The sequence below is a fragment of the Condylura cristata genome, unplaced genomic scaffold (genome assembly GCF_000260355.1).
Source record: "Condylura cristata isolate star-nosed mole 26May11 unplaced genomic scaffold, ConCri1.0 scaffold00044, whole genome shotgun sequence".
Taxonomy (NCBI): domain Eukaryota; kingdom Metazoa; phylum Chordata; class Mammalia; order Eulipotyphla; family Talpidae; genus Condylura; species Condylura cristata.
Window position 1 is genome coordinate 1,075,621 of NW_004567145.1, and position 16,817 is coordinate 1,092,437.

Sequence of the window (16,817 nt, forward strand, 5' to 3'; positions counted from 1 at the left end):
AAGGGGAAGATCAGGTTGGAATTTGCATCAGTATTTAGTCTCCATTCTGCAAAGGGGAAGATCAGGTTGGAATTTGCATCAGTATTTAGTCTCCATTCTCAGATTTTCCCAGTCTGAGAATCTGAGCAACAAAAAAAATAAAATAAAATCCCCAAGATAAAATTAGTTTTATTGTTAAATCTGAGAGCACCTTGGAAGGATTCAGTATGCTTTGGGTCTCTTGGGCAGGGGCCAGGGAAATGACTGACTGGTCTGCTCCAGACTCCACACATCTGCCTATGATGGTGGTTAGAAGACAGAGAAAGAAGACGGAGGGAGAGAGAGAGGGAATGTGTTTGGGGGCACAATTCAGCAATTCATCATGTTTTCTCCTCTTCATCATGTTTTGTTCAAACCATACCGGATGTGACTGTCTTAAGCCTGGAAATGGATCACCCAGTTATGGGAAAGCAGGCATGAGGGTGGTTTGGAGGCTGTGATATTCGGCAATACTGAGGAAGAAGAGCCACCACCCCATCTAGCAAAACCCTCACAGATCCTGCACAAGCTCGGCAGAACTTTCTCCCAAGCCTTGCACCCAGTGGCATCAACACAGAAGCAGCTTTCCAATGCTTTCTTGGTTTTCAGTACATTATCTTTTAGGAATTTCCAAGCTCATGGTCAATCCCAGTCAGCCTATATGTGAAAAAGGCCTGCCTTAGTCATCTATGCTTGGCCCTCCTCCTCACTCCACAACACCCCCTCCATCAGCACACACATACACACACTTATTTCCAAGGTTTTATTGAATTCTACATCTCTGGCTAAGGTGGCCCTTGTGACAAAACAAGAACCAAATGTGGCTGTTGACTGCTTGGTGGCTGCTCACTGGAGAATGTATCAGCGGGAGTTTCAGGTCACACCAGAGGACCTGCGGAAGCCACAGCTGTCTTCCTGCTTGCTCAGCCAGCTGCTCCTGCCATTTAGAAAGTTTGGACTTGACCTTATCGGGGTGTAAAGTACAAGCAAGAGTCTAGCTTGGCAATGACGTCATTCCAACTTAGTCCTAGACTTCACATTTAGTCCTAGGCATTTATAGTTGCAGAAAAGAAAATGGGTCAGCAAGTCTGGCCTTATAAAGGAAAGTGAGATTTCAGGGCTTTGCCACAGAGATACACACTGTCATAATTAGGCAGGGTATTTAAGCAGAGTTTCTCAGAGATGTTCGTACTAATGCTTAAAAACTGCCATATTGATGTACTTGTTGCTACAGCACTTAAAAATAAGAATGAAATGAATGTACTGGTATGAGATGATACCCAAGATATATGTGAAAGTGAGAAAGTACATTTCTGGATGGCATGTGAAGTTGTGTCCCAGTCTTCAAAATCAAAGCAAATCATACACACACCCTCTACATGCTCTCACATATACTTAAGGAAAAAATTCTGTAGTGATATTTGTTAACCTGAACTTGCCCTTAGAAGACTAGTAATAGAAGAGATGAATAGAAGAAATGAGGAAGAGGGGTGAGACTTTTGTTTTTCATCTTCTACCTTTCAGCATTATTTGAATGTATTTACTTAAAGTACATATGTTGTTTCTTAAGTAGAAATGCAAGAGAAACAGCTATTTAATGAAAAAAATTGTGACTCTGTGAACCCTCTGGCTTGACCAGTCAGGGCCTGGTGCCTTCTGATGACCACAGTCCATATTAAGTTCAGCAGTGGCCTTTCTCAGGAAACAGGTCCCATCCCCCGTTTACCGGCCCTGGTTAGAAGTGCTCATAGTTTCTGAAAACTGTAAGGCCGAAATACCCAAAGATGAAACAGCCCTCTCACTGTTCCTGCTCTCCGCTTCCTTCTTGTTATTTGCACCTTGGCTGGCTTTGAAATTGGCATTTGGCATAAATATTTGAAGAGATGGAGACCCTGTTGGTTGTTTTAGGGTCTTTACTCTGCCATCCTGATGCCCAAGCCAGAGCCCTCCCCTGGTATCATCTCTAGATGTTTTGTATAAGGAGCAACAGACGTATTCTGATCTAACAAAATCGGATCTGGTAACAAAAATTACAAAATCCTCATTTTCTTCTCATATTTCTTTTATTCTTAATATGTGCCAAACACTCTTTCAAGGAGAGAGTAACTGGAGGACTAGGAAGCAGGGTCTGGGGTGTTGACAAAAAACCAGAAGGCCCATGACACAAGTCTTCCTTGAAAGGGAAAAGGTTCTTGTTTGAAGAATTTAATTTGGTCTAGAATTTAATTTGCATACACTTAGAAAAGAAAATGCTACTTCTAAAACACTAATCATACTTGTTATGTATTTTAAATATGGATTATTCTGAGCAGTGGTGAGAGCATTTAAGGAATAGAGCCTTTTTACTAAAGATCTGAAGATGCTTCTTCTCCTCCTTGGACTTTTATTTTTCCTTTTCCAATTGTAACCAGATACATTATTTTATTTCATTTCACTTCTAAAATTGTGGGAAGTGATAATTATGAAATAGGGATGTCCATTTAGCCAAATATGAGGACAATCTGAGGAAATCACTCTCTTTTCCCATAAAACTACTCAATGTTATGGTCTGTCCAGGAAAAGAAAAAAAGTTTTTTCCTTCTTAGTTGGACTCTCGGAAGTTATCACCTATATAGGTTAAAAAAAAGTTCCAATATCAGCAATCTCATAAGGGATCAATCTAAAATATGTGAAATATTTACTTAAAAAGCAGAAATGCTTTATAGTTGACCTTTCTTTTTTTCCAAACTGTCTGGTTCTTTCTCTCCTGGGACTTATTCTAAATGTAGATTGAACCCGAGTTGAAAGGGTCTTAAGGATAGCAGACCTTTAATAAATGTTTATCAACCTGCATTCATTTATTTGGAGAAATGCTATTAAGTAGCCTTGGAGGAGGTTCTGTCTAAAGCAAGTCAACCAATTCTAGCTAATTCTTCGGTAAGGTATTGTTTTTCTTTCTCTCTTTTTTCTTTGGCAATCTTTCCAAAATAGGTTTTATGCATATGCATCACTTTTTTTTATTCGTTTCTGAAGAAAGAAACAGACAGTGGGAGAGTGTGGGAGCCCTGATCCCATATCAGTTTCCCTCCTCTGCCCAACAATAGGATCTGAGACAGTTCTCTTTGCTTCCTGGGCCATAAAATAGGGAGATAGTGTCATCCACAAAATGGGGACTTGAATCAGTTCATCTTTAAAGTAGCTGTTTGTTAATGTTACTTGTAACGTTAGGGAACATGGAAACAAGAAATAGGTTCTGTTGACACACACAGTAATGCTTAGGGGAATGAGGCTCATCTACAGTAATGTATCAATGGGAGTATTTTCTCTAGTTAGCCATGGTAACTAAACTGAAAGGTGATGCATATAAACCTTTGACTCTGCTTTATATTTACACTAAACTTTAACTTTACAAGATCCAATGAAGAAGTCACAGTTGCCATCTTCATTTTGCAGAGATTCAGTACATTTCTGTGTCTGCACAACAGTCTCACTGGGAACTACAAGTGGCTCTGGAGTGCAAACCTAACGGGGACCCTGAGTGCAAGCTTATCCACTCTTCTATAGAATTGAAATTCTATATTCTGAGTTTTATTCACCCCCAGGAATTATGTTCATCTGGGTAATTAAATCTCGTGCAAATAGGAGATTGCCTGAGTTATAATCTACTTGAGAAATTATTTCCCTGCTGTTGACAACTGATTATACAGTTTTCTTATCTAATTTGCCCCAAGAAACTTTTCATAGGTAATGTTTTATTTGAAACATTCACAATAGGTGAATTACAATAAATTGATAAGAAGTTTCTTTCATTTTTCTAAATAAATGCAATCATAGTATTCCTCTTGAATTACTCAGCTTAAATATTTGATTTCTTAATGACTACTTTGTGTGTTTGTATATCATTATATATGCCCTTAAAAAAAATATGACCATTGATGCTGTACATAGCTTATGCTCCTGTGCCATGTTACCATTTACAAAGTAACACAAAAGTTTCTTTAGCATATTAGCAATCACATCCATCTTGAATTTTCTTCACAGTAACCGTGTCAGCTAAGCCAAAATCATGTTTTTAAGCCTCATTCTACCCTTAAAGGTAGAATCTTCAAGAGGTGAATTATTCGAGGCTTCTGTTAGTCTTCCATTTTGATCAAACGAAAATCTACCCCAAGTCAATTAATTTCTAGACACGGTTTGTTAAAATTTGGGGTGTGTTGACTTGATCTAATAATTTATAAAAGTATTTGTTAATTTCTCTGTTATTTTACATTTTAAATAGTTAAACTAAACTTAGTGGGAAAAAAAATGTGACTGGTTGCCAGAGGGAAGAAGGAATAGATAATGGAGGGGGAGAGAAGCAGATAGGGCCTCGGCACAGGGGCTCTAGTGGAGGGTGTTGGGAGGAGCAGAAATGTCACCCCAGCAATCACCAATACTAGAGCCTCTGTTTAAATTTAATTCTGACTCCTTCAAAATGGATGTGTGCATCCTAGAAAACCCTACTTCTTTCATAAATGCTTTTGTGAAATATAAGCAAAGTTAAAGAATTAAAAATAAAAATTAAAATCAAAATCAAAATAACTTAAAAAGTAAAAATTAAAAAAATGAATTTGTTTAAAATCAGCATGTAAAAGCATTTTTGCCTATCATGAAAAATTTGACAAAGTGGTGCATTTCATAGTGGAAATTTCCATCAATGAAAGTATCCAAGTCACTGGGTACAAAGACTCATGGAGGTGATTAAGGTCTCAGCAGCCACTACTCAGTCTTTGGGGGGCTTTTAGGCAAATCAGATGACCTCTTAAGAACTATCACTGAGTGACTACAAGTCAAGGTTGATTTCAAACAGAGCTCTGGGAGAGCACGGGAATAGATCTAACTTTGCTCTCTTCCAGTTCTGACTTTTTACTAGACACTACTGTACATGCCAAGACTGATTTTCTATTCTCCCTTCACCCCATGTGTTTCTTCTGCATAGGAAGTTCCTATTGATCAATCTGACCCATGGTATTTTAGAATCATGATCCCCACTGTTTTCATTATTCCTTTTTCGCCCCCATGTAGGAAACAATAAAAGTACTGAGAAATGAGATGAGGGACACTGGTGAGCTAGCATTTAGTTCAGGGCAATCCTACTCAACTGACAGAATTGTTAAGAAGCATACTGTCTATTAAATGTATCCCTAACAACTTGTAGTTGTGTCTTCTCTAGTAAATGGATCATTTAAAGTAATCAAGAGTTATTATGATGTATTACAGGGGGAAATGGCATTTTTTCATGTTTCTTTTTGATCCTCCTTTAGGTCCAGTGCTCCTTACCATCTGAGTGGGTCCCAGAGCATGACAGAGTAGTCTGACATCATCATCAGGAAGCGCCTAATAAGAAAGTACTTAATAAAGCTTAGTGTCAGTCTCACACTCCCACCTCATAACAGTGACAGCTGGGTAGTCACAAAGACACACATGCACACCCCAAATTTTATGAACATGTAATCAATAAACTGTGCACAAGGTGAGGAGTCACCTGTCAGTTCTGCAGTTATTCTGCAGGGAATCTATAAGAAGTGTGTGGCCTGGGCCCTTGGGTCTCCCAGTTTCCCTACCTTGTAGCATCCTCACATAGAAGACTACTTTTATGAAGTAAAGCTCTGTGTAAGATTACTCTTGCAGAAAAGAAAAAGATTGTTCTGTCTCCTTGAAATATGAAAAACTTTACTGTAGGCAACCATAGAAAATAAGAATTGTCAAAAGGCCATATATACCTCTTTTTTCCCTTTTGAATTTACCCCATTTATGAAATAGATGAAAAATAACATGGAGGCATTTACCTATTTTTACTTTTAAAGTTTTCTATTTATAACATTGAAAATATTATAAATATTCTGACATATATAAAATATGTCAAAAGTATTTACATATTTACAAAGATATTTACAAGCATATTTACTAGACTAGTTCAACAATCAATTTCTCTCAGGCCTATTGCTTTTCCTTGAGAAATTCTTATAACCCTGCCTCATTTTTAGCTATTCACCTGGTATCAGCTCTCCAAATGTACCCAAAAATGCTCTTTCTGAAAATATGCCAATTGTAACTGCAGCTAAGCTGGAATATTAAATTGTGATGTGTTTCATAGAGAATGCCATCATATTCCCCAAAGCTTCACCTTGGTGCCTGTGCAGGTTCTATTTTAAAGTTTTCCAGTAAGAGGCCTTAGTACGTTGGGGATGCTTGCACTAGTCTTGCCAGACTTCTGATGTGTTAGTGTTGCTCTTGCGGTGGTTGTTTCAAACAAACACCCAATCATGGTTTGTGGACACTTTAACACTTTCTCACTTGTACACTCTCCCACAAGTCTGGGTTTTTCCATGTGGGTAAGTCAACCCAGCAAGCAGGCAGGCAGCCTCCAGAGTTTCCCGTTTCTGTTCACCTTCTTTTCATATCTTCATCTCAACTGTCCTCCACAATAGTTCATATGGATTACTTAGCATCAGTTTGGGCCTCACCAAATGTTTCTTGCATGTGGTTTATGTCTCCTAACTCAATTTTAAGTTAAGTCTAGAAGGTTAGAAGATATAGAGGTTTCAGTTTCAAAAGAAAAGGTCATTTTTCACTACTCATGGTTTCCCAGTGTTCAATCCCTGGGGACAGGAGTGTGGTCCCTAATGCTAACTCCTCTATTTAAACTTAAATCTAGTTCATTCAAAATGGGTGGGGAAATCCTAGAAAAACCCACTTTGTTGGTAAATCTTTTTGTGAAATATAAGCAAATTTTTCAATTGTGTGGATTCTATTTTGTTCTCAAAGATAAGAATTTGCTTTAGCAAACTTTTTCTGTGTGTGAGCAAGGAAACCTGTCCACATAGGCATGAAATTCCCCATTCATTCTACTTCCAAGCTCTTCTCTCCCACCAATTTGAAGCAAATTAGGCAAAACAATATTTTGTTCTTGAAAAGAAAGTGAGCAAAATGGATAGGCTATGCAGTTTGGAGACCTAAAAAGCAATCTAATATGGGGATTTGGTGCAGCAGACAGGTGAGGAGGGTAAATTAGAACAGTCTTGTAGGAAAAAAAATTGGTATGACTTATAAAGATGGCTTTCAGTTCAGCCTTAGGATTTCTGAAGAGATAGCCAATGGTGACTATTACAAATATGTGCAAATTAGTTGTTAGGAAGTTCTGATGGCATACTTTAGTTATAAGAAGAAGAAAGGTTGAAAATAATACAGGTTCAATAATCAAAGAAGGAATTAGTCCATCTGAGTATACACATAAAATAAACTGTTACAAACCATTACAAATTAGGTAGTATCAGTATTGCCATGGGCATGGCAAGGGATTAATGAGTAAGTCTGAAAATTATTTTGACGAAGAAACTATATCATCACATATTATCTATGATATATATTTATCTATGTAAATATATGTGTATGTGTAGACACACACTTATGCCCTAATTTTAATAGTGTCAACCTCTATGATTACAAGTGGTTTCAATTTTCTTTTTCTTTTCACCAAACTTCCCCACTTTTTAAAACTAGAATATTATCGTGACGATGATATTCTTTTATGAAAAAATAACATTCTTTTTAGTTTCTACAAAGATATGGTGACTCAGTAACTGCCTTTGCGTGGAGCTCCCATAATCCAAGCCAAGGCGGCCTCCGTGCTGACTGTCCTTAGTGACCAGGCCCCTGCCTCCATGATTCAAAGTCCTACTTGTCTCCTCAGGGAAGGAAAGTCCTCCAGTAAGTGACACTCCAGATGATGGCGATGAGCCCATGCCTGTCCCTGAAGACCTCTCCACCACATCTGGAGGACAGCAGAACTCCAAGAGTGAGAGAGGAGTGGGTGAGTCAGATCTGTCTGGCATCTAACTCGCAGGTCATGGCATGCTGTTTCTGTGAAACCTTTGTCTCTTTGGCCTTCATAGACAGTGCTCACATTCTCTTTGTTGTTTGCAGTAGATGGAATAGATCAGCCCTCTTGTTCAGAAGAGGAGAGACACTCTCAGGCCACCATGGTAGGAAACCCACCTAGAGAGCACAGCTAGATGAGGAACATGCTGCCATAGGTGTCACCACTCATGCTGTCTTCTGTCCTGAGTGTGCTGGTAGGAATACCAGCATGTATGGAATGTTGCAAACAGAAATGAAACATCGAATTTGTAATAGCAATAAGACTATTTATCTTTAGATTAGATGTTTGGGCTAGAAGGAGCCAAGTTTGGCCAGTGTCATCTCTGTTTCTTTAATGAAAAATTTAACTGAGAATTGAAAATGTGACAAATGGAAATTTGGAATGTGAACAGTGATTCCAAGATGATCTCAGTATATGTTTACACACTTTTTCCATAAAGTGATGCTTATGGAAATACTTACAACCTCTTCTCTGGTCAACTAACACATACTACAATTCCCACTGAGAAAACTTAGTCTTGAGGGTAAGAAAACAGTAGTCCAGAGAACTCTTGTGAATTAACCAAGGTTAAATAACAGAGTCAGAAGTAGACTCATTTTCACTCCATTATAGTCTGTTCCCATAGCCTAATCAGTCATCGGTTTCTTGGAATGTCACCTTTTTTTAGAGAAAGAAAAAAAATGGTACTGAGAGCCATATATTCGCACAAAGAATATTATAAAAATAAGCATGTAGAAATGAGGCAGAATATGCCTATGTAGATTAGTTTCAGTAAAGGGGGGCAACGTTTGCAAGGTTGTCTGGGTCCTAAAATCCACCACACTGTCTTCCTAGTGGACAGGCTGTGACACAACTTGATGCATTTGTGGCTTACATGATCTTAAAAACCTAGCAGATTTGGGGGTCTGATGGTTCTTTTTTTAATGTAACTATACAATTAATTATGCAAACAGAGAAGGTTAGTGGCTAAACTAGTGGTGTAGATAAAACTACAAAACAAGTGTATTTGTGAATTTGTTTTACATTTGTGGGAAAGTAGATGGGACAAGAAAAAGCATTGGTGGGTTCTCTGCTCTGTTCTACACCTAACACTTTAGGGTTTCCCAAAATTGGGATGTGGAAGAGCATACTTTGTTGTTACTGATACATTATTTTTGAGATGGTCTTCTGTCTTCTGTCACTGATACTATTTCATCATATGCCATATAGTACTGCACAGGTTTCTTTCAAAACACATTTACATAAATTAAAAAATCAATTTAAATGAAAATACTTAGACAGTGATGGTGCAAATATAATGAAGGTTTGCAGAAATGACATAGGAATAGTTAATTTTGGGGTGACCCTGTATTGTCTCATTTGTTCTGCCCCTGATATGGTGCTATGCTTTGAACTTCACACACAAGCAAACAGCTGCTCATACCTTACCCAGAGCAAGGAATCAGAGACCAGGAAACAGAAATGGTAGGATAGACAGCCACACACCATTTAATATGAACTGAGCCCACACAAGATTACAGAGAAACCAAGGCACTCTTCCTGAATCCCACAGCTGCCATGAAGCCTGCAAGCCATATTGTTGTGGCATCTTTTGAGAACTGAAAGTCAGATTTATTCCTGGAGAGTGAAGAATAGCGTGCAATTCACTCGGTAAAGATAAATTGCAAGTGTCTTCAGAATCCTTAAAAACTCCACATTGTGGGTGATTTTCCCTTGAAAGAGGTCACCAAGTACCTGATGGGGGCTCATCCTGGTTGCCATTCCAGCTTTTGCTCCATGTACACCTGTGTAATACCAGTGCGGGTGTCACTGTGGAGTGGGGGCAGGAACAGTATTTCCTAAGATACTCCCAAAGTTCCTGCCATGTGTGACATGATTTTCATTCTACTTCTTTCATAGAAAAGTCTATAAAAGATGAATTTCAGAATTGTGAAATATCAAAAATCCAAGACCCTTCTTTGCTTGGTTTGTGAATAGCATTTGCCATTGCTGAAGCTGTATGGACAGGTGGGGAAAGGCATGCAATACAGCTTTGCAAGGAAATGCAAAAGTGAAGAAGCTCAGACGGCACTGAGCATGGAGGCAGGAGATGGAGGTGGGGAAGGTGGGAAAGACAGACAATTTGAGGAAGAAAGTCAGTAAATGAGAGGGTCCCAGAAAAAAAGCAGTAGAAGGAGGCTTCAAGGGATCCTGTGACTTTTCTTAAACTGTTGGTGTTGGGGACAAGTGTTTATTAATATAATGTGTAATATGAAGCAGTAACCATTAAGGTTATTAATAGAATAGGAGAAAATATAAAAAGACAAGAGAATTTGCAGATTAAAAAGGAAATACATTAAAGCCACATTTCATCAGCTCCATGGGAAGAAGTCAGAAGAGCAAAGGGGTGTCAGAAAACTGACAACAGGAAGTGAGAAGGAGCCCCTCCCCTGGGCAAAAGCAGCAGAGCAGTAAGAGGAAGTGCAATTGCAAGAAGGAGGATAGTAAAAGGGACAGAGAGGAATAACGGCAAAGGCAAGGCAAGCAGGAGGAGACAGCTTTGGCAAGGGAAGGTCCCCAATACAAGCCCATCTACCACCACAGTCCTCTGAGCATCTGTGAGCCTCCGTTTTCTCATTTAGTGTCAAATGCAACAAAACACACTTCACAGAATGTCTTTGAGGGTTGAATGAAAGATTGCTAAAGACAGAATTACAAAGGCGTGAAGTAAAAAGGACAGTGAAAAGCAGAAAAAGGAGGCACCCTGTGTAAAACGGTTAATTTAAAGATTTATGAGAAAGATAAAGGAAACTGTTGTTGCCTTGCTTGAAGGAAGGAAGGAGAATAGGTGACATTTGTAGCATCATTTACAGAAGAGGACATTTGAATAGATGATCCATAGAATAAGCAGACTGAAAAACAGATCCAAAAGAAAGGAAAGGAACTCAGCTGGAGAAAACCGAAAGGGAGTAAGGAGTTGGCCACCAGCAGCCTCCAGTTAAAGGCAGAGGTGATCACAATCACTCTTGAAATTTCAGTGATGTGAAAAGTTGGATGAAAAACTTGAAATTTCAATGATGGGAAAAGGTAGGTAAAAACTTGCTAATGATAGAACACTGGATGTCTATAGAATATTCTGAAATGCTATGAGCCATTATTACCAGTGGAGTCATTCAGTTTTAGACAAACCTAATTTCCACAGGCAGAACAGATAGTAATGAATAAATTGAAGGGAGTGGTAGAAAACTGTTACAATGAACAGATCAGATAGTATTATTTTTCTGATGGGGGGTGTTTTCCAGAATGAGGAAAGTAATGGTTTCACATCTCATTGCTTCACATAGTTTGAAGGAACACTTTAGAACTGTGTAGAAATAGTTGCTTAGAGAAAGAAAGAAACGGGTATCAGAAAAATAAGGCTGAGTCCAGGCTATTGCCCTGATTCAGTCGCCATGTTCTCTAGGTCTGAGTAAGAGGAAACAACGATTCTAAATGCAACTTATAGAATTGAAGTTAGATCTCCAGGAGAGCTTCCAGCCATGAAGAATTTGGTTATCTGAAAAATGTATTCAATGCTATAATAAATAGTTTGTTTCTTCTGCAAAAGTCACTCTAAAAATGGGAGAAATACCAGTTCTCTGAAGTGGCTGCCTAAAACTGCTTAAAACAGAGGGTATACTCCCTTAAAGCAACCTCAAATGTATTCACTTAGCCATGGCCACATACTAGACAAGTGGAAACAGGTTGAGATTTCTTCTGACAACTTGGCCAGTGACTCTTAAAAATGTTTCATGAATGCATTACTATTAACTTCATTATTTTTTAAGTGTTACGTATAGGAATTATGTGAGGACCACCATCTAAAGAGAAAAGTTATTTTTGTATAAAAAATTTTTGCTTTTTTTCATCCTTTATTCAATAATTCTTACATTTCTCCTTCTTTGTAATGTAAAATGTCCATTGCATACTTGCTCTCCCTTTGCCTATATACGTCCATGTCTCAAAATTGACCAAGGACCCTGAAGTTCTAGATTGCTAAATATGAACACAGGTCTTGAGGTGCATCCCTCAAACTAAGAGGGGGGAATTCATTGAGAATCGGTTGGTTCTAGAATTGAGACCATCTGTAATAATGGAGGAGTCCTCTACCCTCCAAAGTTCCCTCCCTGTGAATGTAACCATAGATGCCCAGAAGGGATGAGACATAGCACACTGAAACAGGAAAGAGGAAGAGAACAGAGATAGAGAAGGATTACAAGCAAGAAAAAAAAAAAAAAAAAGATGGCCTCCCTGAGATGGATAACTTGAAAAATTAGGTCTTCAATAGAATCCAAGGGAAAAACCAGGGCCAAAGCATAATAATGACTAATACTGAATTGGAAAGGTGATTTATCAGCAGGTTGAATCACAGAAAGGCAGAGACTTTTGATTGATAGTAAGTTAACAAAACTTAGCAAACAGCTTGGCTCTGTGAATGGGTGATTATGTAGTAGTCACTCTTATGCAGAGGGTAATTCTAAAGTTGGGGTGGGTTGTAATGTATGGGCTGATGATGTATACTTATAGTGACCTCATCACAACTTACAATGTGCTTATTTGTCCCTGCTGACAAACATTGCCAGCTTACAAAGTTGGAAGGTGATGATCAGTATTCATTGGTTATTTTTCTTAGGACGTAGTTACTAGAGTGGCAGTCACCACTTAATGTGTCAGTGTGCAATGATCTGCATACCTGAAACTGAAGCTGAGTTAGCACACATTGCCACTGAGTTCAGTTGAGTTAGCACACATTGCCACTGAGTTCAGTTGAGTTGGCACACATTGCCACTGAGTAGTGTGACCAAGGTGTGATACACTGTGGCAAAGAAGAAAAAAAAAGTAGAAACAAATTATATTTATCTCCTGAAACCCCGGGGGGGGGGAATGACTCTGGGATACAACATTTTGATTACTCAATGTAAGTAAGATTTGATTATTCAGTTATGAGTTGGAATGGTGGGGGTGCGGGGTGGAAGGGGGAATTAGAAGAGGATTCTTGTATTTTTAATTGATTATTCTGGTCCCAAATATCATCTTCATTTTAGAGATTAGGCAGAATACCAAGACAATACTGAAGAAGACTGTTAACTTCCACAGTCCAGGAGAAGAGTGTTTCAGGATGGAAAGAGAAAGCAGTAGCTTTAGTCTAATTGGAGAGTGGGCTGCAGGCTTGAACACAGATGCTACACTGCTTATCTAATCAGCAGTTAGAGGAAGTTGTTTTTATCTGTGAAATGCATCGCTTCTGAACCGATAAACCCCATTTTAGCTGGGGAGAAATATTATCTAGCAGCATCTGAGCAGTAGCTGCAGCTGAGTGCAGGCCTATTGAGATGGGATGGGCTGTGAAAGCAATCTCAAAGCAGAAAACTGCTGAGTGCCAACTGATCAAGTGTCTTGGTTTTTGTCTTCAAATTTTCCTATGAGGAATAGCTAAAAGCATAAAGTTTGGATTCTTTCTCCCCTGGCTTATTTAATTCCTTCCTCCTTTTCACACAGCAATGTGTGATGGTTTTGATGGAATAAATTTTAAAACTCGGTATTATTTGTCTTACAATTCACTGTCTCTCTCTTGGAATGCCTCTTATGTTACCAGAGAGCTGTTGTCACCAAGTTTGATTCCAGCTGGAGTCTAATCATGTTCCTGAATTTCCCAAAACACAAGACATAGCATTAAAATATTTTCGATCCTCCCTCTAATGTCTTTCAAGCTTTGAAGAGAGTTTCATTGTTTTGCATTGCACCTATTCTGCAGGTCAGGACCGCCCATTTGGAAGTCAGCTCTGCAAAATCCCATGACATGTCAGTACACTAAATTAAAATAAGGGATTGTGTGTTGCATCAGGTGTGATCTGGTACGATGTGGTGTTATAAAAAGTTGGAATGAGGAAGCACAAACTGAAGAATATTCCTTGGAGAAAACCCAAACCCATATGTATGTACAAGTGTGTATGTTAGTGTGAGATATGTCTGAGAGTGTATGGTATGAGATATGTCTGAGAGTGTATGGTATATAGCTATATGTGTGGTGTGTCTGGAGGAGTGCCCATGTGTATGGTGCATATGAGCTGTGTTGTGTGTGTGATGCTTCTCTGTGTGGTATTTATTTGTATGTAATATGGTCTGTGTGAGTGATGTGGTCTCTGCTTATTTATGTGTGGTGTGAGTGCACTTGACATGTGTGGAGTGGGCGCATGTATGTATAGTGGGTGTGTGTTTCATATGTAACATATAAAGTGTGTGCAAATGTAAGCACTGTGGTATGCATGTGTGTGGTGTGTTGTATATGTGTGGTGTAGGATGCATGTGTAAATGCATTTCTCTCTGTGTGTGGTATATATTGTGCCTCTGTGTGTGGCATGACTATGTTTGTTCCTTGTGTGGTTACCATGCATTATGTACATGTGTGTCTATGTCTCATATCGTCATTGGCAAGGGACACCTTTGAATAGGTCACTTCAGGGAGAAGCATTGCTGTGTTCACCTAACAGAAAATGACTTTCCTAAGAAAACAAGCACACGCAGAACACAAAATACTCTCAGTAGCAAACATCAGGTCATGAAATGCTGCATGGGAGGGTGGTTGTACAAACCTGGTGAGCATACCTCCAGGGACATGGGCTCACTCTGCTCTTTTCTGTGATATAAGGACCTGTATGTCTTTTTCTCTTGCACCAAGAGGGCAATTACTACAACATTCTAGGAGTTCTCAGTCTGGGGCCCAGAGCAGATTTATTCTGTGGACATCCTGCTTCAGACCTGGCACTACCCTCCCACCTTGCTGAGTAAGAAGTAGTACCTACCTCACTTTAAAATTGTATGGATGCCATGAATGTTGGCTTAGTGATTTGTTTAAATGTTAGTTTCTTTGATTCTTAGAAATTAGATCATGTATTCACATAGAATATAAGGAAGCAAACAAAGGAGCACACTACTGAACCAAAACAAACTTTAGATATATGACTGCAGAACTGAGGCTACTGGAAGGCGGTATTTGGGAGTAGGGATTAAAGACAGGGCCCAATGGACAGTGGCAAAGGGTTATGGGTGCTTGGTGTACCATACTTCTAAAGAGATATGAGTCTGTACCCTAAATCATGTACAGAGATGTAAACCAACTTTACCTCGATTTAAAAAGTCACAAAATCAAAAAATATAAATTTGGAAATTCCACTTCATGACACTGGTGTTGATGGGCCTTTAGCATTGCCAGGAGTTGCAGTCATCTCTCCATTCCCTCTAAACCTTACAGCTAAAGTCAGTGACTAATGGCTGAATAACAACAGTGCACAGCAAAACTCTCTCCCAGGAACTTTATGCTTTTCCAAGAATGTAAAAAAGGAAGGATTGTTCCTGGCTGGGCTGGGGAGTGAGAGGAGGATGGGGGAGGGATGCAGAGCTGATGTTTGAGCAGAAATATAAAAGGTGAGTCACATTTTTCTTTAGGGAAAGAGCAGCAGGTAGAGGGGAAGGAAGAAGGTGGCAAAGGGACAGAGGGAGGAATAGGACTCTGAGGGGAGTCAAATACCTCCAACTGTGGTATCTGAAGAGTGACTGAAATGTGTGTAGTGGAAAGTCAGACCTGGTGACACCTACAAGGAGGGTGGCCTGTGCCTGGATACGGGCACAGGCCACCCCCAGCCTTGTACCTGTCACTCAGTTGAGAACTTGAGTTCAGTGCAGTTGGGTTGGCTGCAATTCTGTTGAACAAAGTGGAGAATAGGAAAGGAGTTGGGATCAACTTGGAATCTGTTGATGGTTCCTACCCAAAGAACTGTCTGGAAGCAGGACTTATAAGAAGTAGAGCAAAGTAGTTCTGGTTGCACCATGATGTCCCTCCAGTGTAAAGGATGGGGGGGGAAGGGGAGGCATGGGAGTAGCCGGGCCTTTGGGGAATCAATGTAAGTGATCATCTAAAAGAGAAAGCAAGGTAGCAGAGAATGACTTGTTGATTCAGTAAACTTGTAGAAAGAAATATGGCAGAGAAGCCACCAAAATTAGATTTTAATGAAGGCAAGAGAAATGAAAGAGCAGTAAATGGTGTGGGGGAGACTTCAAAGGTGCCTTTCCCCAAAGTGGCTAAATAGGGGAGGCAGCCCAAGTCACCATGCAGAGCAGTGACAGTGAGAAGTGGGTCCCCAGGAAGGCCATATGCAGCCAATAGAGACAGGGGACAAAGACAAGCAAGCTGAGGGGGCTTAGGAACAAGGGTGGTATCCTGGCTGATCTTTTAAGAGGAAGAAGAACTAAGTTTATTTAAAGAATAGCGGGAATGGACTAGTGGTGAGAAGGTATTTAATTATAATTGTCCAAGTGGGAGTCAAAGGTAGCAGATTAAGCTCATGGAGGCTGGCCTTGGGGCTCTGCATAGCAGTGTTTCTGACTAGAACATGTCCCCCATGCTTCTCCCCCTGCTTTCTACCTCCAGCCAGAACGCCCATGTAAGAGGCCATCCTCGATGCCTTACTTGAAAGAACAATGCCATCCTCTCTGTCTCCACTCTGCTGCCTGTCACCACTTACATGAAACACACTCCCCTCAGATGCACTGTTTGCTGTACCTCTGAAGCCTGAGTGGAAGTCCAACATGTGGCGTGAATGAATGAGTGAACAACTGATGTAATGAATGGTGGTGTTGTTTATGCAGATGGAGAACTATAGGACAGCAGTAAGAATTGTTAGTGGAAGGAATGGAAATTTAGCTTCCATCTGGTTAAGATTTGTCATGTGAGTGGATTTTTTTTAATTTTTTTTTTAAATTTATTCATACAGAACTGGGAGGATTCACCAGGGACAGAGTGGGGAGGAGAACAGGCAGATCAACGAAGTACACTGCTGAGGCGGGTCAGGAGAGGTCTGCCACTCCATGTGCATCTCCTCTG

The 16,817-nt window shown here is 39.7% G+C and overlaps 1 protein-coding gene across 2 annotated transcripts in view; it reads left to right on the forward strand.

Annotated features, from left to right (window-relative positions):
* The window catches only part of IKZF1 (IKAROS family zinc finger 1 (Ikaros)), a 90,288-nt gene that overhangs the window by 14,170 nt on the left and 59,301 nt on the right, over positions 1 to 16,817 (forward strand). For both annotated transcript variants that reach the window (XM_012733959.1, XM_004694490.2), the window contains exon 3: positions 7,730 to 7,849. In XM_012733959.1, the coding sequence (XP_012589413.1) occupies positions 7,730 to 7,849 (120 nt within the window). The remainder of the gene's footprint in view (positions 1 to 7,729; positions 7,850 to 16,817) is intronic.